The 26,771-nt window shown below is 38.3% G+C and overlaps 2 protein-coding genes and 1 long non-coding RNA gene across 5 annotated transcripts in view; 2 read left to right on the top strand and 1 right to left on the bottom strand.

Annotated features, from left to right (window-relative positions):
* On the top strand, positions 1 to 7,522 carry LOC308385414 (phospholipid scramblase 1). 2 transcript variants are annotated; one of them, XM_080864280.1, is made up of 7 exons: positions 1 to 590; positions 1,237 to 1,330; positions 3,658 to 3,700; positions 3,796 to 4,016; positions 4,189 to 4,350; positions 4,859 to 5,020; positions 5,413 to 7,522. In XM_080864280.1, the coding sequence occupies exons 2-7, from the start codon at positions 1,262 to 1,264 to the stop codon at positions 5,440 to 5,442; spliced, it is 687 nt and encodes a 228-aa protein (XP_080720406.1). In that variant the 5' UTR covers positions 1 to 590; positions 1,237 to 1,261; the 3' UTR covers positions 5,443 to 7,522. The 2 variants fall into 2 exon arrangements, with proteins under 2 accessions (XP_080720406.1, XP_080720405.1); XM_080864279.1 differs by lacking the exon at positions 1 to 590 and adding an exon at positions 605 to 981.
* LOC308385415 lies at positions 1,337 to 26,352 on the bottom strand. The gene is made up of 4 exons (XR_013969508.1): positions 26,176 to 26,352; positions 17,546 to 17,705; positions 15,230 to 15,357; positions 1,337 to 3,162 (listed from the first exon to the last, which is right to left on the bottom strand). It is a non-coding gene; the product is annotated as an uncharacterized lncRNA (long non-coding RNA).
* plod2 (procollagen-lysine, 2-oxoglutarate 5-dioxygenase 2) overlaps positions 18,835 to 26,771 on the top strand; it is a 37,709-nt gene continuing 29,772 nt past the window's right edge. For both annotated transcript variants that reach the window (XM_080864278.1, XM_080864277.1), the window contains exon 1: positions 18,835 to 19,303. In XM_080864278.1, the coding sequence (XP_080720404.1) occupies positions 19,204 to 19,303 (100 nt within the window). In that variant the 5' untranslated portion in view covers positions 18,835 to 19,203. The remainder of the gene's footprint in view (positions 19,304 to 26,771) is intronic.

The raw sequence follows: 26,771 nt of genomic DNA, 5'->3' as shown, positions 1-26,771 counted from the left end.
TATCAGCAGGCAGTTCAAAAGCACACATATGCGATGTGATTACCATACATGGCAAGGGTTGCTTTCTATGAAGGCACCATTAATATTGGTGTAAATAACCTAACTGCTCGAATTTATTGTAGACTGCTTTGTAAAATCCACAACAAGATGCACAGGTAACAGGATATACTTGAAACCGTTTCACAGAGTTGCGTTTCCTCGTATTTATGGTGACATCAAGAGGATGGAAAAAGAAAATACCAGGAAAACCGATATGCTGCTAACGTGTGCATAATGAATGAATAAATTAAATAGCATTAATTATTAATGTTTGCTTTTTCAATTATACTTATCTATTTTTGGTTTGCTTTTGCTTTTGTGTAATGCAAACGCTCTAATCGTGCAAGTTATTCCTTTTTTTATTTTGCTCTATTTTGTTCAGTTCTACTCAAATCTATTTGCTTCTGCTGAGTTCATTTCTATACTCTCATATCGCCATTGGTGCATGAAGATGGGAAGTACAACCACGTCGACCAATGAGATTCGAGTTTTATTCCATTGGTTTGGTTCCGGAGTGGCCCGTTATTATTTTAAGTAGCAGGTTAAAATCGGTGAGTATTTTTTGTCCCTCTTGTAACATCTGGGTGTCTCGCGTCTAGTTAGCACTGCGGAGGGCGTGTAGAGACACTTTCGTGTTGATTGTAGCGCGTCGCTTTGAACGACTGGCTCTGTCTGAATCCCAAAGTAGGCAGATCGGGGTGCGCTCTCTGCACCAGCTGACGAAACATTCACGGGTAGTAAACATATTTAACGCGATCGGTCACATAAATCTGCGCTGACTCGATCTGCTTGCTTGAATACGGTTAGTGTGGCTCACACGGGCTTTAGGCCCGCAGTCTTATGTGTAAACAAACGGACTAAGAGGATTTCTCCAGCTGGTGTCTCCCCGTCAGAAGCTCGTCACTTCCAGAACCAACCAAGAATGTCTGTGTCGCCCACCATGTAGGTCTGCAGCCGCTCCCCCACGCTCTGGACTATAACTACATCGCTGTTGGTTAACAAAAAGCATATACTGGACCTTAGAGAGCACAACGATGCCCCCAGGCTCTTCTATCGACCTCAAAATACTAGATAGATGTCGAAAATATACGGATCGTTGTCCATTTGCTTCGGTTTAGCAGCATTTGTTCACGACTGTGATTATACATAAGCAGAAGATGGCGCCATTTCTCAGTTTTAAACACTTTTCATCAACAGGTCTCATCAACTCCCTCTGGACGGTATGAACATGTATGCTGTGCCCAGCCCGGGAATACCAGGCTGTCCCCCAGGATTAGAGTACCTGACGCAGGTTGGTAAAGTACAAGTGACTCTAAATGGAGCAATCTGCATAGCCAAAAGTCTAAATTGATGGTCAAGGCCAGACATAATGAGCAATATTACCTTCCTTCTGGTTCCTAATATTAAATAGCCACCTGACACAGCAGAAAATCACATAGCAGTGAAAACTATGGAAACATACCCTGACTTACTCATCCTTTGTGACTACATAGATTAAAATGCTGTGTAGCATTGACAATATTTCCTCTAAATTAAATAGCTTAAATTGAATGCTTAACCAAACTGACGTAACTAACAACCCTACATATAATGATCACCACTGATGTTCACACAGGCATTCAGACATGTCACAGTAGGAGAGTGTGAAAAATTAAAGAAAAAGTGACTGAATTCTGTGCAAGCTACACTTGTTACACTTGTTGTTAATAGTGACACTTTTGCTTGCTGTGATAAGTCAACATCTGCCCTGTGAATAAGCTCTGTTGGAAAGAGTTGCTAGTTAGTTGAAGCCACCAGTCTTTTTCTTCATTCCTTGCAGCTTTAGGTCCATTCATTAAAGTTGAGAAGAACATAATGAAGTCCATGGTAAAAGTATATTGATCCACTTAAAATAAAGTGAGATGCTCTGCATGTGTTTATTCCAGAGGGTAAGTTGTTATAATTAGTAAAAGATGTGAGACCGGGCTGTTCTGATCCAATCAAAGGCTGTCTTTCAGAACAAAAAAAATCAAGTCATCAGAGATAGATTGGTACTCATATGCTAGACTGTTTGTTCCCACTGCTTTGCTCAGCTTCTAGAGCTCCATTTAAAGTTTGACAAATTTGAACAGTGACAAAACTTGTCTAGATTAACTGGCTAGCAAAAGTTTGTAGATGAGGCAGTGGCTCTCACATCCTTACTCTGCTGCCATAGCAACAACTCTTTTCTCTGATCCCTCTGGCCTCGCCTGCGCCTCATTGCCTTCATCCTTTTTTTGTTTTAGAAAAAGCTTCTTACGTTCCAGCTTAGTTACCACCAGAGGCCAAAAGTGACAAACACAGTAATGGGAACGCTCCCTCTGTCTCTTCTGGCCTCGCTCTCATAAAATGAGTGTGTGCCAAGTGATTTGAAGTTTATCTGCTGCTTGAATGACCCAAAGAGGGGAGAAAAATACCCTACTACCATTTTTGATAAGAGTTATCATAATTCGGGGGGAATGTATTGATCCAGGGCTATAATTCTTCTATTCTATTGATTATTTCTATCTGAGATCCAGGGCTACTCATTAAAACAATGAACTATAAAAATAACAGTGAAACGAACTGTTTCACTGTTATTTTTATAGTGCCAAATCACATCAACAGTTGAGTCAAGGCAATTTAATAGTAAAGTAAAAACCCTAAAATAGTGAAGAGAACTCCCCCAAAATAACACAACCCCCTATAAGCAATCACCTGGCAACAGCAGGAAGAAAAACTCCTTTTAATAGGAAGAAACCTCTGGCAGAACCAGGCAGGGTCAGATGTAGAAACGTTTTCTTAGAGTTGCATGAGGGTGGCATGGAAATCAGATTAGGTGGCAAAATCAAAGCCATTTCTTTACACATATGCAGGTGTTACCTTCTATAATATGTACTATATATGGATAAATACATTAAATGCAGTAAGTATACACATGTTTCATATAAACATAATCTGTATCTTTCTTAGACCAATAAGTATACAATCCAGAAAAGTACACAACATGACATGGATCAGTTAGAAATTTCTTCACTCTTCTTATTAGAAATAATCAAATTGTCCATCCATCCATCCATCCATCTTCATCCGCTTTGTCCGGGGCCAGGTCGCGGGGGCAGCAGCCTAAGCAAATAATCAAATTGTTACACGCCTAAATTTACACAAAACGTCAAAAATGTGCCGTGGGTTGCTTCTGACAACAAGAAACAAAGCCATTTTGGTTTAGGGGCTGAACCATTTTTAATGAGGGGGGGGGATTATACAGTATATTTCATTTTAGAATTGATATTCAATACTAATTGAAGCTAGGCTCAAAGTGTTAATGATAGATTATTTTAATAAACAACTGTCATATGCAAATCTTGGGTGGTACTAGAGGTGGGAAAAGATTATTTTAGGGTGGCACATGCCACCCCAGGCCACCACAGTAGATCCGCCCCTGGAACCAGGCTCAGGGAGGGGGGGCTGTTTCCTGTGACTGGGTGGCAGTGAGGAGAGGGAGAAATAATACAGCACCTGTTATTTATGTTTATGCCAGCATATATAACACTACGCCACCAACAGCTGCTCCTCTCAAGTGTTACATAAAAAAATAACATTGCTTATGTGGTTTTCTAGGTAGATCAGCTGCTCATCAAACAGAAAGTTGAGTTGATTGAAGGTATAGTACGTAAATAGTTTACTACATGCATATTTTAAGGATGTCTTTAGCGACAGTTGTTCAGTGTTTTTTTGTTTTTTTTTTAATCCATGCAGCTCTTATTGGTTTTGAAAGCAATAATAAGTATGAAGTTCGTAATGTCATGGGCCAGAACGTCTTCTACGCTGTCGAGGAGAACGACTGTCTGAGTCGACAGTGTTGCGGTCCCCTGCGCTCCTTCACCATCCACATCCTTGACAATTTTGGACAAGAAATCATCACTGTCACCAGACCACTTAAGTGCATGTCATGCTTCTTCCCTTGTTGTCTACAAGAGGTGAGAGTAACTACGTTTAGAGACATCCTCTTTGTATATGTTAAATTACAGTATTTCCCTTTGATCACCAAATCACTCATTGTTTACACCTTGCACCACATCTGTGATTTTTACATGTATTTTTTAAAAGCTGACTAGAAATGAAACTGTTCTTTAATAACGCTTCATTCAGCTGGAGGTGCAGGCTCCCCCCGGCAACACAGTGGGCTATGTGATACAACAGTGGCATCCCTTCTCCCCTAAATTTATTGTTGCTAACGAACACAACGAACCTGTACTGAAAATTCATGGGCCTTTCTGCGGATGGAGCTGCCTTCCAGATGTTGACTTTGAGGTGGGTTTACCCAAACACAGAGAAATCTGTGAAATTTGTGAAAACACAACATGACATGGTTACATTCACACCCACTGGACATTATTTTTTTAAAGGAAGCCTCCTCGTGCTCTGAAGCGAGAAATGTGTTTCCAGTAACACAAGCCCATGGCTTGGATGAAGCCACTGCACAGGGCATGCTCTTGTGTGGCATAGTGTAGGCTTTGTTCCATGGCTCAGCTAGTTTTATTAGATTGAGCTGTGAAGGGGATTTGGGTCAGTGATACAGGCCTTTTGCCAGATCCAAAGAAAGGGTAACTGAAGCACGATATTACCATCCCCTAGCTGCTTTGAACTCATTATGGAGCGTACAAATCTCAGATTTCAGTGGCAGCGGGCAAAAAACAAAATCGAATTATGAGCTGTTCGATGATCCTGTTCCAGTAAAACCAAACAAGTCCAGGGAATGACCTTTACGCTAATGCAACACATGTGCACAATCTGTTTTCTTATGCAACTCTTTCCACAGATTTTAACAATCGATGAAGTCAGCAAGATTGGGAAAATCAGTAAGCAGTGGACAGGGCTTCTTAGGGAGGCATTCACAGATTCAGACAACTTTGGTATCCAGTTTCCCATGGATCTGGATGTGAAAATCAAGGCTGTGATGATCGGCGCATGTTTTCTCATTGTAAGTTCAACCTTCACTTACCTTTTAATCAAAATGATTATATGATGTATTAACCTGTCATGTTAAGGCTTTGTAAAGGATATAATTTTAGAGTTCTTGAGCTGCAGATTAGGTGTAATTTTCAACACAGTCAACCAGCAGCTGACCGACTGACTTAATGTGTAACTTTGCCCTCATTTAGTGGGAAATGTGGTTTAGAATCACCTGAATTTCAACTAATAGAAAACAGAGTTTGCTAAATTCTTTCAATATGTTTTTACTTTTCTAGAAAATTGGCAGTACAAATTTTATATATGCTTTGGCTGATGCATTTTAACAGACGATTAAGCATTACATCGTTACATTTTTAAACATTTTTATGAACGCTTTCTTTTTCCTTATTTTGCATACAGGATTTCATGTTCTTTGAGTCAACTAACTAGGAGCCAAACCGCATTTCCTTGTACCTCTGCAAGAAGAACGAGGCCTCAAAGCCATGATGATTAGTCCCAAATGCCCTAACATCGAACAGCCTTCAAAGGAATAGTTTAAAGAAAGTACCAAATGGTACCTCAACGTCAACACTTTGCATGAACAAAGAAATAGAAGGTTTGTTTTAGTCTTAGCTGCTCAGGTTTGTTGCAAAATCATGTCATTGGGCTGAAAGTGCAAAATGCAGTTTTAGTTTAGCCAGTGTTCATGAAGATTTCATTATTATAATTATTATCTTGTAATTATTTAAAGGAAATGTTTTTTTTAATATATTTTTTGCTGTGTGTTTTACATTGTGACCATTAAGTCAATCTGGAACCCGAAAAAACTTTGCTATTACTGCAAAATAACGTTTAGGGTAAAGATACATTTATATACAAGGAAACAAAAACGGAGCACAGTGGTGTAGGAAAAAATGGTTTGGTGTTAATATGATTAGTATGAAACCCTCATATGCAATTTGGTCACATTACAAGTAAAGATACTAATTTACTTAATCTACTCTGCTTGTATCTACTGTGTGAGAACTAAGGAACTCGTTTAATTCAGTTATCTGTAGTTCTGATATCCAGTGCCCTGTTTTTTATTGCTTTATGTTTTGGTCATTTGCCACACATGGCGATGTCTGTGCGCACTGCTTTGAACAAGTGTTTGTGTGTCTGTGAGCTATGATTGTACTTGTCTGTGAACAGAAGTTATAATACCATAAAATATTTTTTTCCACAGTTTTTTTTTTTAAAGGAAAGGGTGGGTGGGAAGTAGAAAGGATGTGCTATAAGCTTGACATACTGTTCTTGTCTTCCCCACTAGAGGGAGCTAGATATTCATTTAAGAATAAGCAGCCCAGATGAACGATATAAATACTTGCTAATGTTATTAGTATCTGATGACATTGTATATTTTTTTTGATAAACTCAGGTTGAAATGCATGCTACTACTGTATTACAGTGTTGGTCACTACTGGCTCTGGACGTTACACACCTGCACCTGATACTATGAACATAAAGCGTTCACTGGTTTGTTTTCTTAAATCATTTTGTACATTATATGATTTTAATATCCATATATTGCTTCCATTTTCTTTTATATTACATTTAATTTTGATTATGTTTACCTTTTACATTAATATCCTATATGACAGTTTTACATGTATCACAATATTGTAGTTTCCAGTACAATAGAGTAATATTTTGCAGAAAATGAACATTGGTACTCTTTCACCATACTTCAATTTAAAATTATAATACATATTAATTGTGGCAATCGGTGTGATTAGGGGTGGTATAAAGTATTGTAGCAAAGGCGTTATGTGTCAAACATTCTTTGTGAAATATTTTTTTCACCATGACTGTGTAATCTGTGACTTTACAAACCTGAAAAATTAGCCTCCATCATAAGCCATTTTTACATATTAATACTTAAGCTTTTATTTTTGTAAAAGTACTATATACTGCCAGTTGGAAGAGATAATATTACTGGTGTAAACTTACATTTTTTTTTGGTGTCCAGAGTGTTTTATTCTGCCTTTAATGTATTGACACTTGTTTTTAGAATAGCCATAAGTGGATATATTTCTCTCTTTATAAACATAATTTTTTAAACCCCTTAATTATGCGAAACCTAAATAAAAACTTAATAGATGTCTTTTATGAAGTCTGTTTTTTTTTCTTTGCATACAGTTGGTTAAGATAATACTCAGTTGAAATAAAATCCAATCCCATTCTCGCCACTAGCATGGGCCTTTCCTTTTCTTATAATACAGTAGTAGTATAAGATGCTGGTGCTAGATCCTCTGAAGGCTCTTTGATTGTGTTTAAACGCCAAAAAATTCAGCCAGAATGTGATCTTAAAAAAGGGAACTTTGCTATTTTCAGTCAGTTATATAACAAAAACAGTTAGAGTCCTTATTCTTCTACTTTTGCACTATTACTGTAAACTGATAAACTGTTTAGTCACGCAATGAATGGAAATGAGCTACGCTTAGATTGTGCAAATAGTCCATGGAAAAACATCAATAAAAAATAAAAAGAACCGTGATGTGTGATGTTCTTTTGATTTCAATACTAAAATGAGTAGAAACTGACCATTAACAACCACTGATAGTGAAAAAGTTCAACTTTAGTACTATGAATGAACTTCTTTGTTATAGTCATTTCAATATGTTTAATAACAATGCTCAGACCTTGTAAACGGTTATGTAAAGGCACTGTGCTTGGTAACCACCTTCATCTGGTCTTTCATCGGTTTCCTTAAAACATCTTTGTTAATGTTTCTGAATGTTGAATTTTTAATGGAAAAACCTGATCTGAGGTGCAGAATGAAGAGGGAAACGAAAACTATTCATTTTCTCCCTTCTGAAATAAGCTGCAAACCTTCATTGGATAAGTCCAAGTAATTCTCATTTACAACAGCCTTTTCAACAACAGCACCTTTTGTTATGACATTTATTCAATGGAAAAATTATCTGCTGTGAAAATACTCGTATCTTTTGATGAGCCTGGTGTTTATGAAAATTATCATTACTAAGTTATATTAAGAGCTTCCTTATAAGGTAACTATTTAAGGGCAAATTTCTCTTATATATAGGGTTTGTATTATACTTAAGGATATGTGTGAATCATGGCAAATATCAAGTTTCAGCTATTTTTGTGGTGCAGATGGTTTTCATGTTATATGGCAATATTTTCCGGAATACATGATGTCCTACTTCTCTGAGTGGTACAGATAATTAAGCTGTGGTTGGAAAATAGTGTGGAGGAGTGCACGTGGAGGAGGGAGGATGTGATTAAAAATAACACTTCATGCCATTTTTTCCTTTTTTTCTGATCATCAAATAAAATTCTTCTCATGACATAGGTATGGCAGTGGTTATATTTGCAGTAGTACTGAGGTGGATAGATGGTCAGATTGTTGTGGACGGGCGATGTCTATGATAGAGCAAGTCACATTTTCTGTATGTGCAAGTAAGCCTAGCTCTTCTAGGCTTCAAGTGACATCCATTCTTTTATTAAAGGGTTTATGAAAGGGCTGTAACACACACACAGATTCTAGATCTGACCAACCTTCTCAGCCGTGGGCAAAAGATGACAACCAATAAAATTCTAAAAGATAATTTATTAGTACACTGATCATAAAAGTGAAGGGACAAAATAGTCCAGTGTCCCACTTGCAAAAGGGATACAACACACAGTTCAAGCTATGCCACACTTCACTATGGTGACAACTTTAACAGGAAACAACAGTTGTCCTCCAAGACCCAACGCCCTGTAAGTAAAGGGCTGATAATCACTCTAGCCTCAGTAAACCAACTCTGCCTTTAGGCTGTGTCACATAGTAGGCACAGAGAAACAAAATATCACAGCATTGTATTGGGTATAAATAGACCAGAGTATCAGTACAATCAAATAAACTGCCTTCAATGAATCCAACCCCATAACAACCACTTGTTCACAGCAATTGTGACACACAAAAACCTCCCAAACTAGTGCCCAATACCCACACCAAAGATGAAGATGAGTAAATATAGGCAATACTAGTCCACCATATTACAGGGGCATCACTATGGCAGCTCAGTATAAGCCAGTGTAATCAACAAGGTGATCAGCAACACAGGGGCACCACAGGGGACTGTCCTCTCCCCCTTCCTCTTCACCCTCTACACCACAGACTTCAGCCACTGCACAGAGACCTGCCATCTTCAGAAGTTTTCTGATGACTCTGCGGTGGTTGGATGCATCAGCAGGGATGATGAGACAGAGTACCGGGCTGTGGTCGACTCCTTTGTCACGTGGTGTGAGCAGAATCATCTGCAGCTCAACGTGGCAAAGACCAAGGAACTGATCGTGGACTTCAGGAAGACCAGGAAACACTTGACCCCTGTTTCAATCCAGGGGGTCAGTGTTGACATTGTGGAGGACTATAAATACCTTGGAGTACACATTGACAATAAACTGGACTGGGCTAAAAACACCACAGCACTTTACAGGAAGGGCCAGAGTCGTCTCTATTTTTTGAGGCGACTGAGGTCCTTCAACATCTGCCAGAAAATGCTGAGGATTTTCTATGAGTCTGTTGTGGCCAGTGCGATCCTCTATGCTGTTGCATGCTGGGGGAGCAGGCTGAGGGTCGCAGATGCCAACAGACTTAATAAACTGATCCGTAAGGCCAGCAATGTTGTGGGGATGGAGCTGGACTCCCTCAAGGTGGTGTCGGAGAGGCGGATGCTGTCCAAGATAAAGACAATGTTGGATAACACCTCCCACCCACTCCATGACATGTTGGTCAGTCACAGGAGCACGTTCAGTGAGAGACTGAGATTACCGAAAAGCACCACTGAACGACACAGGAAATCATTCCTGCCTGTGGCCATGTCCCTGTACAACGCATCCACTTAACACACTGTTTGCTGCTACAGCTACACATGTTTCTTTTCCAAATATTTATTTATAAGTGACTTATGTATGTATGTATGTATGTATATATATGTATATATTGTACTATTCTTAGTTAGCGTATTGTCTGTCTTGTCTTAATGTTGGTTTAAAATGGAGCACTGTAACAAAAAATAATTTCCCCCAGGGATCAATAAAGTATTCTGATTCTGATTCTGATTCTGATAAACAAGCCAAGTCAGTCTTTGTATATTAGAATGCTAACTTTAGCATTCTAACACAAATACATATACAGTATAGCTACTATTAGCTGGTCTCCTGTTCATAAGGGATTGCTACAAGAATCAGGGATCAGGAATCCTTCATTGGTTTGGCAGATGTATAAACCAATACACTACAGAGACACTGTGACTGCACGATTATTTGACTTCATTAGTCTCTCACATTGTTGTGGAGAAATTTTGACCCACTCTTCTTTACAGTGTTGCTTCAGTTCATTGAACTTTACAGACATTTGTTTATGTACAGCTCTTACGGTACTGGCATGTTAATTAGGTTAAGGTCTGGACCTTTACTGGGCTATTTACTGGGCAACACCTTGATTCTTTTCTTTTTTAGTAATTCTGTAGATTTGTTGCTTTCTTGGCTATCATTGTCATGTTGCATAACTCAGTTTTGGCCAAGCTTTAGGTGTTAAACAGATGACCTCACATTTTATTCTAGAATACTTTGGTATACAGAGGAGTTCATGGTCACTTTAGTGACTTTAAGGTGACAGTTGGTATGAGCTGTGTTTGGTTTTCACCAAATGTGGCAGTGTGCATCAAACATCTCCAAATTGTTCCAGTGTTTAGCTTTGTTCAAAAGCAACTTTCCAAAGACATGTAATTTTTAGAGAGTGGAGGCTTTCTTCTGGCAACCCTTCCAGATAAACCATATTTGTTTAGTCTTTCTCCAATTGTGCTTAATGAACTTTTACATTTAATATGCTAACTGAGGCCTGTAGAGTCCAACGTGTAGCTCTGCAGTTTTTCGGAGTATTGTACAGTCTGAACTTGACGTGGATTTACTGGGATGTCTAGTCTTTGGAAGATTGTGGCACACACCTGAATGCTCCAGACCAGCAAACTGACAAAACATCTGCTTTTATAGATGTCCTCATACTTGGTCATCATCAAATTAATGAGGTATATTTGATTAGCAGCACACGGCTGCTAATTACCCTGTTAATTCCTATGGAAACAGAGAGTGTGTACCTAACTTTTTAAGTACATAACCTCACTAACATAACTAAATATAATCTATTTTTCTGACAACTGTAATTCTGTACTTAAACTTACCCTGGTTTTCAACCATGAAAAATGAGGAACAGTTTTTTGAGATTAACAATGTAGCACTATGTAGATGCCTGCAAAAATGGTAACACACACAGCTAACATTTCACCACAGCTTGTTACAAATATTACCACCAGGTGTAAAACTGTCACCTTTGAACTCTTTGTGACCCCACATTTCAATCAACACCACTGGGAACTTTACTATCTGTTGTGAGGAGCAATCCCTTTATTGTTGCAAATTCAATTTAACAAGGATTTAGAAGACTTCCTTAGAAAAAAATCACTCTCCTTTGACATGTACTGTAAAAGAGCACACATTACAGAATTTACTGGAGTTGTTACTGCTGTTACTGCTATAAGCTATCATGTTTCCAAGGAACATTCCACATTTGTTAGGAATTACATATTCAGACCACACAGAATGACCTCACTGATGTCGGTGCGGCAATTTTGATGCCTGACATGTTCCAGACTGTGAAAAACATTCTGGAAAAACAACAATGTTTTGTGCAAAACATTTGAAACTTCATTATAATTAAACACATTTGCTTTCGATAACTGTGTAATATTTTGCAATACATATACTTAAAAATGACACAATTGGTTACACAAAAAATAAACATCTGTGAGTCAAACATATTTAATATACTACAACAGTGGTGGGTTAAGCAGACGTGTCGGTTCGGGAAACTAGATGGGCTGAATTATTTGTATTCCTGACTTGTGATTTACAACATTAAAAGGTTTTTGAAGTCAAGCTGTAGTTCAATATTGACGTTGCAATGAAAAAATACAAACTCAGATCAAAAAACATTTGTCAAACATTACAAAAATATAACCGTATTAATTCGAATGAAGTATTAACAATCTATACTTTTAAAACTGTATTTGCAGATTGTGATTTCCTTTGTTAGAAATCATAACTGTGATATGAAACAAATTTATTCTTCAGCTCTAGCAACAAGCCAGCATTATAGTAGTAATCGATTCACAAGTTTGGCTGATTATTTTATATTAACTGAACTGCTTGGTGTAATCACTCTGCATATTTTTAATGATGTTGAAAGATGTTAAAATTCATTTTAACATCTGTTAGCATTTGTCATGCATGCAATAAGCATATCCTATTAGTATTGTGATAAATCGGCGAAACCCAAGCTGGAATAGAAAACACGTTTTCTCATTACATTTGCTGTTCTGCTCTGAGAATAAAATGGAACGCAGATTGCTCTGTGTTGCAGTGACTACAATTGTCTCCCAACAGTATACAGAGAGTGGAATTTCTGGTATCTGTATTTTAAACCCAGGGTGATAAACAAATGGCTGAAGCAACATCTGTGCAAATGGAGCCTAAGAAAACACTATATACCCACAAGGGTAGAAGAAAACAGATGTAAAGTATAAAATGGGGGATGGTTGTTTGCTTTTACACTGAAATAAGAAAGACTGGACTGGAGTCAGTTTAGACTGGACTGGAGTCAGTTTAGACTGCCCGTGCCTATGAAGGTAAGTGTATCAGAAACAGCTTGTTTACAAAAAAGATTTAGAAGCTGTTTTAATTTGTAAATAAAAAAAGAAAGAAAGATTTTTGACAAACTAGTCAAAAAATGAAACAGACATTTGTGTTTTAGAGAGATTTTTTTTTTTTTTTTTTGCCGCCTGTCCCGTTTGGCTCTTTTGCCATCAGAATTGAGAGAGATTTTTTTAAGACCAACACTATAATACATGTATATACAGAGCTGTGGAAAAAGTATTTGCCTGCTTCTTGATTTCTTATTTCTTTGCAGATCTGTCACACTTAATGTTTCAGATCATCACACATATTGTAATATCAGACAAAGACGATTGAATGTTAGTGTCAGTTCTTATCCAAACCTACCTCACTCTGTGTGGAAAAGTAATTGCCCCATTGTTAAATCCTGAATTAAGTGTGGAAAGTCACACGAGAAAGTCAAATCTCAATCACTTGAGTAGAAACTGTCTGAGAAACTGAAGTAGGCTGAAAGATCTCAAAAGCAACAGATCATACCATGATCTAAATCAGGGGTGGGGCAACTTCAGGCCTCAAGGGCTGGTGTCCTGCAGGTTTCAGATATCACTCTGGGTCAACACACCTGAACAAATGATTAGTTTGTTACCAGGCCTCTGGAGAACTTCAAGACATGCCGAGGAGGTAATTTAGCCATTTGAATCAGCTGTGTTGGATCAAGGACACATTTAAAACCTGCAGGACACCGGCCCTCGAGGCCTGGAGTTCCCCACCCCTGATCTAAATAAATAAAGAACAAATGGGAAACAAAGTAACTGAAATCTATCCGCTTGTAAAGGGTTACAAAGATGTTTCTAAAGCTTTGAGATGTCAGAAAACCATTATCCACAAATAGAAAACACTGAGGAAGGTTCCCAGGAGTGGCTAGCCTACCAAAATTACTCCAAGATCACCTCAACAGCTCATCCAAGAGGTCACAAAAGAACCCAGAACATACTGTAAAGAAGTGCATGCCTCATTTGTTTTAGTTAAAATCAGTCAAAGTTTTCATGATTTAACAATAAGAAAGAGACTGGGCAAAAATGTCATCCATGGATTACGAAAAGGGTTAGGGTGTAGAACTAACACAGCATTTCATTAAAAGAATATCAAACCAGCAGTGAAACACGGTGGTGGTAGTGTGATGGTCTCCTGCTTCTGCTGTAACTGGAACCATGAATTCTTCTCTGTACCAGAAAATCCTAAAGTCCAGTTATCGTTTCAAATCTTCAAGCTCAAGTACACTTGGATTATGCAACAGAATAATGATTAAAAAAAAAACATAAGCAAGTCCACCATTAAATGGCTAAAAAAAAAAAACAAAATTAAGGTTTTGGAATGGCCTAGTCAAAGTTCAAACTTAAATCTGATTAGGATGCTTTGGCATAACATTAAAAAAAGCTATTCATGCTAAAAATCCTCTAGTGGGACTAAATTAAAACAATTCTGGAAAGATAAGGTGGCCAAAATTCCTCCACTGCGATGTTAAACACTTGTGCCAGTTATTGCAAACGCTTGATTGCAGTTGGCATATATAATCGGAGACATATCAGTACTAAATGTTAAAGCTAGGGAAGTGTCTGATTATACTCCCGATCCAGAAGTGGGACAGTGGGGATAGGCACTGTCTTGCTGAAACAGCCACAGGGTGCCGTACTGCTTCTACCTACTATTGAAGCTGGAAATCTAAAGACTAGAGCACAGTGGGAACAATAGTAAGCAGTATAAACATAATGAGCAAACCAAGTAAAAACAGGGCTGTTTAATATTTCGTAAAATTTATGACAAAACCACAACCCTTTGGTAGTTGATGACATCTTAAAATCTGTGGGGAAAAGGACCAAAATCCTACTCTACACTTTCTAAATTGTGAACTTAACCACACACCCAAGCTTCCCTTGTGACCACTGAGATATAGATGTCACATATCAGATGCACTGAACCAACTACTGTCAGTGAACAGAATCAAGGCAACAATTACTTGTCCTCCAAACTGCATTTGGAAAACCAAATTAGTAGGGTATGTACACATATTTATAGTGATGAGGTGGCACTATATTGGCAGGTTTACTACAAGGTTGAATCTTCTTTTCCTTAACCCACTTCTGGTACACATTTTGAGGCCTTGCGGTTCTAACTTTGCAGCCTACTGATGACATTCAAATGAAAGTCTGGAAAAAAGAGCTTATTATATGTGTCTCAAAACTCCAGCTTGTCCAGTAGAAATGGACATTCATAAGACTAGAACTCACATATATTTAAGAATTGCAAGAAACTATACACTTGATAAATACAAACTGCTGCCTCAAGTGGTTACAGTAAGCTGTGGCCTGTTTTCAGTAGATAAAAAGCCATCCACGTAAAGAGGGAATTAATCCATATCTAAACCCTTTCCCCTTGTGCAGCTAGACTCTGTGACTATAACAAATGTGCACGCTGTGCTATTTAAAGGTCTTTGGTCTAAGATTAAATGCAGTGTTACCTTCTAGCACTTCCTTCGAGGAATCCCTCAGCCACACCCTGGGCCAATGGAAGCCCTAAAATCCCATAAATGTGACCACAGGAGCCAGGCGATGACGTGGTGACGTACTGGGTGCTCGGGAAGATGACCTGCTGAAGTAAGAAAAATGAGTTTTACTCTTTCCATTGATCTGGACTAGTAATTACACTTTCTGTGAAGTGATCAAAGCATTGGGATAAAAATAAAACCCATTCTTTTACAATCACAGTGCAGTTGCGGGTTCTCATGAATGCTTTATGGGTTTCTGTTATATGTGACTCACCAGTGCAATTGCAAAACCATACCAGAAAAAGAGGGTTGTGTTAAAAATAGAGCACAAAGTAGAACAAAATCCAGGGCCAACTGACAGATAGTCAATATTCTGGTTTATATATTTCCTAAACTATTGCACTGACATGAATTAAATGAGTAATATATATTATTCTTTACATTTTATTCTCACTATTGTTTGTGTTAGTTACCAGTTAATGAGCAGTTTTGTCTTCAATTGTCCCTGTTTCTCTCATCTTTTTAAGCCATTTTTGCTGTTTTCTGTTCAGTATTGAGCATCTTCTTTGAGACCTGTCTCCCTAATGAATCATCGGTTTCTTCTTGCAGCTTGATTAAATTTAAGCAGCGCTTTTAAACCCACTGTCTCCACAACACTGCCAAAAATAGAGGATGGTCTGCTGTCGTCAGGGAGCTACAACACTATTTAGCCTTTTACTCACTTCAAGTGACAGTGAATGCTGGAGGCTTGTGTGTTCTTGTTTTCCACAAAAATGAGCTTAAATTAAAAGGCGGGCTTAAGAACACACCACCTGTGCTGCAGGAAACTTTCAAACAGCCGGCATTCCTTTTAAAGGTTGATAAACAGCTGTATTTAACCGTGTTGCCATCCAAAGTCTCCAAATATCCCCTGATACGCAGGCAGATAGAGTGGGGATAATGAGGTCCAGGTGTGTCTTGTTGCAACGATGAGCTAATGGCGTCTCTGCCATTACCCCCGTCACCGCAGCCATCTCCCAGTTTCTGTACCCTGCACTTGCCCATTTTTGTGTAATTAAATGCAATTTTCTCACCCACACCACATACCCAATGTTTAAACTTGTCAACAGTGCTACTGCCACCACCGTGGACTCTTGACATGTCATTACTTCAATCTTCAGTGCAGACAAAACTCTATAGATGGCCTCCTGCTTTTTTTGCAGCTCTATGGTATGTCACATTTCCAATTACTGTCTCTGGCAGAAAATGAAATACCCTGTATGACTTCTGGACATTTTTGTCAGGGTGTAATCAAATCTAAAGAACATTACATTAGCTTTTTCAGATATCTAATGGATATTTAGTCAGTGAACTGAAGCAATGGTTGTAGCATATTCCTGTCACAAGCTTCCAAAATAAAACATTAGGTTTTGCACCACAAACACTTTTATTTTCCAGCTGCAGAGAGTTCCCTCACAAACCCACAGGGCAAAAATCCCTGTTATAAGTTATATGTTTGGTGCTGAGCTGTCAAATTGCTTTAATCCTTCTTTTGGCTGTGAATGATTGGACTGAAATTTTTGCAAAAGTGCAAAAGCAAGGGTTGTTCTACTGTTATAACTTGGTCTGCGTTAGTTTGAGTTTCCGAATAGGAGGAATCTCTGTTGTTGAAAGTATTTCTATTCAAGACAGACAGCAAGATTTAAAGGGGTAATTTTCTCATGACACTAATGACACACTAATTTCAACAAGCGTGCCTGCCCAGTGCTTGCTATAGTGTCAGTTACACACTGACTTACCAAAAAAGAAGAAATTAAAAACAAAAACAAGAGAACAGCTGAAATCAAAGTCAAACATCCAATACCAACTTTCTGGCATGACTCTACATTTTATAGTTCTATCAGGGCCTCACTGGAAAGAAGTAATAAAGGTTCTCACTCTAAATTTAAAACCACGATTCTGGTGATGTCATTAAGCAAAACAATCTTCTGGCAGTGATTACAACAGCCATGCAAAGTGTTTACCAGGAAGAAATGGTCTGAGCTGGGGGACAAGTCTGTTACTCTTAATAATGAACCAGGGACACAAATCACAGAAGGCATTAGTTTCAGTGTCAACTAAAACACAAGGAAACACAAATACAATGTGACAGTTAATGAAAGCCAGATTTATCATCTGGTTTCTGCTTTCTCCTTCATTTCTTCTTGTTGAGGGCATACAGCAGCTCTAACATGTGTAGTATTGCATAGCTGCTTCATATATGTCGATCGGCTCGATTATGTTACAGGATTCCCTACTGTATATCATCACCTGGATGAGGATCTGCATTTGATGGGACCAGTTGGTCCTTGGGAGGATGGTCTACTCAACCAACAGGATATATACATGAAATGATCCATAGCCAGGAAGATCGCATGGGATTCCAGCAACAACCGGCTGCTGTCCGTGCTGCCATCAGGGAGCCTGCAGCCTGCCAAGACAGAAAGGACGAAGAGCTTTTATCCTACTCGTAGCTGGACTGTCACATAAGCTGCGCATTCTAACTGTATAAGTTTACATGTCTAATCGTATATGTATTCAACTCAAGCTTGTGCTATAATACCAAATTATTTACACTCAATTATAAGGATTATTTAACTATTCAAGTAAGTAAAAAGGAAAAACTTTCTCATACTGTAATTTCTCTAATGGAAAAAAACTGATGGCCAAACAGTCTCCTTCAGGATTTTGCTTTTCTGGTAGAGTGCAGAATTCCTGGTTTCATCACTTATGGCAAGCAGCAAAGCAGCTTCAGCCACACTGCTACCACCATGTCTGATTGTTCTCATGTTAATTTTATGAAATGTGGTATTAGTTTTATGACAAATCTAATTGGACTCAAACCCCCCAAAAATTAATCTTTTGTCTTTTCACTCCACGGGATATTTTCTCAAAAGCCTTGGGGATCATCAAGAGTTTTCTTTTGGGAAATATGAGATGAGCCTTTGTGTTCTTTTTAATCACAGTGGTTTTGGCTTTGAAACTCTCCCTGTGGATGTTGTTTTTGGCCAGTCTATTTCTTATTACTGAATCATAATAACTGACCTCAACAGAGGTCAGTTATTTAGACATTGTTCTGTGTTTTTCTCCCGAAAAATGTGGTTAATCACTGTTAAATAATTTAAAATAAGCATCAGATAAGTCTGTATAGCATTTTTTCCCTTGAATATTGAAATAATGATGCAAACAAACAAACAGCTTTGTCTGGTTTTCTTTGTCTAATGATATCCTAATAATGTATTATTATTTTTGTTTTTTGACCATCTGAAACGTCTAAGTGTGAGAAATATGCAAGAAAGTAAGAAAGAAAACAAGAAGTTGAGATAATAAATAATAAATAAATAAAATAAGTAAAACTTATTTTTTATTATAGTTATAAAGGAAAGTAATTTCTGGAAACGGACTTTTATATATATATATTTTTTTTACACTAATGAACTGTTTCAACTTCCCTGCAGAAGGGGAGCAGTGTTGGTCAACCAGATGCCATGTGCTCAGGGGGGAGGGGACAGTTAACAGCCGACGGGGTGCGGGGTTCAAATACAGCTGCGCTTACTCACACTTTTCGCGTAGGACGTCCCTGTGCCAGGGGTGAATGAATACCGTTATCTTTTCCTCTGCACCGTCTCACTTCATAGGCTTTACCGGGAACTCAAGCTGCAGCTGCAATTAAGGAACCACGCCTGTTGCTATTTAATTTCCCTGAATTGTAGCACTTATACGACAGCTCCCTAGAGCTAAAAGAATAGTTACAGGCTCCCAACCAGAAATCACACTACTCGTTGATTTTTTTTCCCTAAATCCTCCCTTATTAATTGTATTATCGCGAGAGCCAATAGTACGAGCCTCCTGGGCTGATCTTGACCACTGCTGCCGGGCTGGGAGTTAATATCCCAGCTCTCTGACCTCGAGCACGCACTATAGCAGAGATGGAATACCTCATGGTTTTAGTGATTTCATCCTCGATCAAGTTTGCAACTTCTGTCTTGTCCAATGATGTTCCTCAAGCCCCTGTGCCAATTCCTAAAGGTAAGAAACGATTAAAAAAACAAAACAAAACAAAAACTTTCACTTCTTGTTTAGATACTGGCAAATATGGCTACTTTGACACCGCCACTGGCTACATCACATTTTACTGCGTTTACATGTTGCTGTATTTTCCTGCGTCTGAGTTGTCATGCCAACTGTGCAAATACGAAGTTGTGTAGGTTATTTTTCTGGCTGTAATTTCCGGTTACATGATGTCTTCATGAGACGCAGGTTGCCTGCCTGCGGCTCCCTGTGTGGGAAAGTGAATATGTCTAGCGCGACATATGTCGGAACGTAAAATTACATGATGTTGCTTGACAGAAGAGTCGTCTGCGGTTTCTCACAATCCTGTTTTTATTTGTTTGGCTGCACACAGCGCTGGCTTTTCATAAAGATGTCAGGCTGTAAATTTCACTGCGAGAAATAACTAACCAATTGCGGGCGAGTCTTTGATGATTTCACTAGTTTCCCCTTACTCTGCATTAAGACTAAACATTCAAATCGTTATTGACTCAACCTAGATCCTAGTGAAATCCCCGAGTATATCATTTTATTTATTAATTTATTTATTATACAGAAAACAAGCAATTGTGTGATTGAGATACAGAGAAACGCCTGTAAACGTGTTATAATTTAAGGTTTATGGAACAGAGCCAAACACTGCTCAGATCTTGAGACAGGCTTTATTCTGATGTAAAGGGCTAAGCTCCTTGAAGCAAATCGTGTCACATTTTTATTGACTTTGGGAGGGGGAAATCCACCCTCTGCTAACACGTAGCTGTCGTTAAACTGCTCTAAATTACCCTCATATTATTCCCGTTTAGCATGACTTCTTCCATAGTCACAGAGCACCTTGTAAAACCTATAGACAACATAAGCAGATGTTGTGGCTTGTGTTTTAGTTAAATCTGGAAATCTGATTCTTTTCAAATGATGCATCTGGGATCATTTGAAAAGCTGGGAGATTTGACTATCAGGACACAACAGCTGCTTTCAGTCTCTACAGGCTTGTTTTGTCATCTGCTCTGGACTAACCAAGCGCCTTCCATACAGTAGCCACATTAACTTTACGAGGGATATAATGTTTTATTGTGAAAGCCTTCGATCACTAAACTGATGCAATATGTTGGCTAAATTTGTGACAGAGAGCAAACTTTCAAAAACCATGACTAATATTAAAATTGAACCCGTAAACTGTAAACTCTACATATAAAGTCATTTAAAATGAGAGCACTGGACATTTCATTTTACACATTGTATATAAAGGTGGTGCTTACTAAAGTGATTAAATGAAAAGAACTAGGAGGGAATTCAAAGCTGTTTTAGTTTTGGGTAGTTCTACGTTAAAGATTCAGTACATGGTAGTGGATGATTGCAAGACTTTCTTTTAAGCATCTGAAGAACATCAGAAAAGTATAAAGTAACTCCATTTGGGGGCAATTAAGTGTTTAATACACAGTCACCCATTTCCAGGCATGCATTAGATGGAAGAAAAGGCCATGAGAAACATTTGTTCTGCTTGGCATCAACTCGATGAGTATTTTGCAGAAAGGCAACATTTCCAGAGAAACACCTTGGTAGTTGTGTGTTTGCCAGGTGGACATAAATATGTTTCATTAGAACAACTTCAAATCACATGCTGCTATGAAAGAACAAGGTGTCACCACTGTTTAAGTAAAAGTAGAAATGGTAGCTAATAAGGCACCAATGAAAGGACCCTAAGTCCCTAGGTGTTCGTTAAACACTGGTTGTAGCACAAGATGCAAACGGTGTGATTTAGCACTGAAAAGGGTTCAGTAGAAGAGGAGGAATTTACAGCTCTGCCCATTTCTCACCAGTGTGCACCTGGCCACTCATGGTGAACAACGGACATGGCTGTTTGGTTTGTCCGTTTTGGAAAGTTACAAAAATTGGGGCTGCGTAGACCCCCACTGTCCAGCAGTCTGAAAGAAGCCTTTCACTTATGTCTGAATGACTGTGTGAACTTCGGACGGAGCATTGGATTTAATATGCAGGTCTTGCTAATCCAAGTTTGAATAGTTTGCTGCAACACATAGTTTAAAATAACCAGCCCACTGTTAACCTCTGACAGGCATCCTATCAGAACTAGTATCATTTAATATGACGCAATGCCTGAAGTTTAATAGTAAATGCTGGCTAGGTTAAAGGCTATTTCTCATGGCTTGTACTCTGTCCCCCTATTCCATGGATAATGCATCTCTCAGCCTTTTCCCAGACATCATTGACGTGTCAACAGGCAGCATTTTATAGAGAAGAAAAGGAAACCCCACCTAAGGTTGTCCATGCCTTATATACTGTATAATAGCGCTCTCTATTGCCTGTAATTCCAGTCTAACAAACTTAACAAACCTTGTTGCCAAGCCAAGGTTGTAATCATGCCTTAGAACGTTGTCACTATGTCACCACAAGGTTGGTTTCGTGCCTTCTTTATGCCAAATATGTGTTGTGTTGTCTGCTTTTTTGCATTGCCTTGTTTTCTCTCTGCTGTTTCCCAGGGATTTTATGTTAACTTGTAAATGTATAGATACATGAAAACTGCAAGAAGCACAGTTCTCAAGGAGAACTGAAAGTCAATGACACTTTAAAAATGTCAAAACACTCCCTATTGTACAAATAATCAATTATTTTAAGTCATTTTAAATGGCTTTCTGGGAATCAAGCAGCTGTTGATCTTTGACAAAAGACATGCTGGCTGAACCTTATATTGATGCAGCTGAAAAGACTGAAAAGGCAGTACTTTTCAGACTCCTGCATATTCGTCAAAATTTCAGGACTCATTTAGATTGTAGTAATATTGGCCAGAATGTCAAAAATACTGAGGCTGGAAAATTTACCTTCACTTGCCAACAAGTTAGACATTGGGGCCAGTTTGCAGACTTTGCCTCTGAAAGTCATTAATGCATTTATAGTAGAGAGAAAAACAACAAAACTTTTTTAGTTATTATTTATTTATGCTACAAAGTCAGAGACATGCTCATGTGCATTCCTGCTGTTCTGCAAAATTAAACAAAACTGAAAAGATCAAGGTGTAACATGAACAATGAGACAGTACATTAAGTTTTGATTTGTACTTCATAAAACTGCAGGATAAGTCATTAGTCCGGGTGAAGGATGTGCTCATCAAGTGCCTTTTGTAGTTGATTATAATGTTGGTTTAAGTAATTGATACACAACAAAACCAATTTTAAAAAAGAAAAAATCAAAAGTAAAGCCATGTTTGTGCTATTTAATGAGGCAGTGATTCAGTTTATATGAGTAATCATTGATTCTTGTTAAAATAAATTTCATAGCTGAGAAGAAGCCAACCCATGCTCTTAGGGACCCGCTCATTGTTTGCCTTAAACAAATCATTTCATTCCCTTTCCAGGTGCAGCAAAAGAAGCAAATTTAATGTCCGTTTTTCTCTCTGAAAACTGTGTGACAGTTCTGACAAATGAGAGGAGAGAATCAATATAATTATGATATAAGGGTGAATTCTTCTGTTAGAAATTACTTGGGACTCTGTGTTGTTGGTTTATTACAAATTATTCCTCTATGCAAACCTGAAATCTATGTGTAACCACTGATATATATATGTGTAGAAGAACATAAAATATTATTTGCCCATCAAATCCTGAGCCATCATTGGTAATGAAGTCACTGTTACGTTGCCAGAAAACTAAATGTTCACATCTTTTGGTTTTTCTGCAGTACGTACAACTAATTGAATTTATGCACTGTTAGAAAACCTTGCTATGAGGGCATCTCAGAAGAAATATTTCAAGCACAGTTCATTGGCTTTGCCACTGATGATGCTGGAGGCATGATGGGCCGACACTCCTCATTGAAAAAAATCGCCAAGATGACTATTATTTATTGAAACATTTAGAGTACTTAGAACTTGTGGTCCATAATGCTGGAAAACACGTTACAGATTAATTTTCACATGTTTCTTAACTCTTAAAAGTTTGAAGTTCTGCTGGCGACCCCTCCTTCTCAGGTCAGATATTTACAGATTTGGGTAAAAAGAAAGACTCAATCACTGTAAAAACTACTATCCAGGAAAGTAGGAGAAAATCTGAAATCAAAGCAAGTATTTTCTTAGGAATCTACTGCAGTGTTATGTTAATTCTTTTTTTAAACTAAAAGCATTTTATACTGTTGCATTTTAACATTACGGTATGTCTTATTAAAATACTGAAGTTAAATGGCACAACTACTCAAGTGGAGATGGGATGTAATACTGGCATGTTTGCATTGTTGTGTTGGCTGTGAGTGTCTCAAACAAATTGTCAGACTGAGAATTGTGCATGTTAATTTAACACTAAACCTAACACGTTGCAACAGTAAGACATTAGTCTAACACACATATACAGTCCTGTTAACAGCTTTATTTTGACATATGGCGATTAATTGGAGGCCTTCCGCAATCTGATTGAGTGATTGAGTGAGTCCGAGTTGGACCAAGACAGATTGCCTTGCACTGAGCTTGCAGAGGTTGAGGATTTTGCATGCTCAACCTCTGGACAACCAGCTGGTTGTAATCAGTCTAAAACAGCAAAAAATTTAAAAAAAAACTGAAAATCAGCCCAATCACTTACACATTTGTCCTGGTTGCACAAAGGCTGACATTCAATTTCTACTCTAATGTGATTGAGACCTAAGTTGTGTTTGTTATTCCTTATACAGCAATTCAGCACAGAATACATTAGCATATTGATTGAGTGCTTAACCTGCGAGTGCATAATGTTGAACTGGACTATGTGTTCCTTTCATTACTGAAAGTCTATAGTATAACCAGCTTTTTGGCAGAAGAGAAAATTACTGTCCATACTGTCACAGCATGACAAAACCTAAATGACAGATTAGCTTTTTTTCTAGTTTTTATTTGTTTGTGTAAGGAAAGGTAATGAGCTATTCCTGATTCAAAATGATGTGTGACGAGACTACGAAAATTGTTTCCTGGCCCACTGTTGGTGACATCATGCCACATCCTACGCCTGAAGTGCCTGTGGTTTGAAATGTGTAATTGAAAACACAGCCGTTTCTGTGGATGCCCTCCGTGGCTCTTGTGTTATGGAAATAGTGTGTTTTATCAGTTATGGTGACTCTGGTAGTCACTAAAAAATAAACTCTTTATTTTAGTTGTAGACAACAAAAACAAGACTTGTTTCATCAATTCTGTAAGCAAAAAGGTTTACTAATGCCTTGCCTATCCTAAGGCTACACACAGGTCCTCGTGTCTGCAAGCTCCAGGTTTAATGCATGAAAAGTAAAACTTCTGTGCGTAAGCCTCTTTGTGGTCACATTAAAATTCTAAATCTTCCAAAGCTGGAAAAAGCCTTACAAGATAGCTGTGGGCTGGGTAGTATGCTTTATGTGTATCTGAAAACTTAGAGATGAAGGGATGTAAATGTCAGGGATTAACAGTTTAAGAGTTCATTCATTTTTGTGTACATGTATTCTTCTTATATTGTACACATTCATATGGTCATCATTTTCTAATTTTTATCAGTGCCAAGTTATCAGTATCAATATACACAAGTCATAAAGCTTCAGAAATACCCTACTCTCTCACATTTTAAACAAAGGTTTTGAAATGTCCAGTCAAGATTGGGTTTGAGCTTTTTCTTCAAGTCCTCTGTCCCTTCAATGTGTTAAACCAAATTTACTAGCCTTCTGAAGGAGACTGACTAACGCTGTGTGGCATTGTTAATAATGTGGGTGAGTTAAATAACCAAGTTTGCATTGATATTCAGATCAACACCTTTCTCATTCCAGCTGCGGCCCGGTATCTCAGCTGGGATGCTGGCTGATTGCAGATTCTTGTGATGGCTGAATTTGAATAATTTCGGTAACTTTGGCAACTGATACAAGTGATGAAATATTCATTCATCAGAAGCTGAAGTATACATTCTTCCAGGGTTGGAGTTAGCTTTGCAGGACACAAGAAAATACAACAACCTCGTTATCTTCTATCTGAAAATTCTTAATAACGCTGAGGAATGTCATGGTAGACAAAGATAAGCACTGTTTGCAATGATTAACGCCAAGAACACCTGGCATAGCTTCGTCACTTCCCAGCACCAGTATGGCCTCTGGAGCTAATGTTCCTTCATGCACTCAAAACAAAGCTTCCTCCAAGCATGTCTCAGCACATTTTTGAAGCATGCCAAAAGTAGTCTTCTATGTTAAAACTTGGTTGGGTCCTTAAAACAGTGTTGTTATATTTTGTTGCTAAACCAACCTTGCTTCTCCAACTTGCCTTAGGAAAAATGTGCTTTGGCCAGCCAAATGATTCTCCATTGTACTTGTCTTTTATATAGTTATATTTTCAGCAGCATTACCTTTAAAAGAGAGATAATTGTATGTGAAGGACTTGTTACTTTAAGTAACACAATGAAGGGTTTCAGCTATACAAAGTGCTAGTATAAATCAGCGTTAAGGTTCTGGTTATGCACGAGGAGCAAAGCCATACATTAAGAGGAATCTTTAGAAATCCATTATACTCAGTTTCTTAACATGTTCCATATACTCAGAAATGCAGGAAGTCAACACAAACCTTAATTAAATTTAAATTTACATCACAGACTGGCTTTTCAGGAGTTTCTGCAAGAATATCTGAAAGTTCACTATGAAATCCTTGCATGAAAATCTAAATGACCTCTGGATGAGGTTATAAGAATTCCCTTTCTAGCTCAGTAGGTCTCTTGTTCTTGCCATCATGCTCTGGTTAATATGGACCAATTCCAGCAGACTGTGAATGAGGCCGATTGTTTCTCGTTGACATGAACAGCGTCCTCAAGCCAGTAAATGCAGATAAAATAAGTGTAGGTCATTGACTGCAATATTTGCGAAGTATCTTTACTTACTTGACCAAAATAGAACTAAGGCTTGTGTTCACTGGCCAGGACCATCTCATCAAAAAGAATCCTGTTATCCTTATGTGCAGGCCAGGGCACATTCCCACGATACCCCTTTCCTTTCTGCAAGAAATGCTTACTTAAGCCTAGCCCCAGCCAGTGAGTCAGAACTTTTGCTCATCCAAGTGTGAAAGTTTACCTAGACGGCTGAGCCCCATGTGGTGCAGAGGAAAAGTGCAAAGGAAAGACCACTTGGCGTCCATGCCTTTTTTGGAGAAGAGTTTCAGCAGCACTGTATGAGCTACATTCCTCTCCTCCTGTGGGCTGTTCATACACTACTGACAAGAGAACACGCTGTGTTTACCCTGACTAGACACTAAAACTCTAAAATCACAGCTGTATGAAAACCTCCTTTATAAGTGTTACCATCTGCCGCTCAATTATGCTTCATTATGGGTGTGATTATGGTGTTTGCATAAAAACACATCAAAGGACTGCTGGTCAGTTGCCCTAAGTTTCAAAATTAGTGTTAGACAAAAAAAACAAAGGAAGATGTGTATTTCTATTACCCTGAAAAAGTCCCTCGGATTAAGTCAAATAATGAA

This window comes from Rhamphochromis sp. 'chilingali' (genome assembly GCF_963969265.1).
Source record: "Rhamphochromis sp. 'chilingali' genome assembly, chromosome: 18".
In the NCBI taxonomy this organism is placed as follows: Eukaryota; Metazoa; Chordata; class Actinopteri; order Cichliformes; family Cichlidae; genus Rhamphochromis; species Rhamphochromis sp. 'chilingali'.
Note: the sequence above shows the minus strand (reverse complement) of the source record. Positions and strands in the feature narration are given on the sequence as shown.

Coding starts and splice junctions, on each gene's coding strand:
- LOC308385414 (XM_080864279.1), top strand. CDS start 962: ATGTCTGTGTCGCCCACCAT. Junction 3,701..3,795: donor GAAAGTTGAGTTGATTGAAG/GTATAGTACGTA, acceptor TAATCCATGCAG/CTCTTATTGGTTTTGAAAGC. Junction 5,021..5,412: donor TCGGCGCATGTTTTCTCATT/GTAAGTTCAACC, acceptor TTTTGCATACAG/GATTTCATGTTCTTTGAGTC.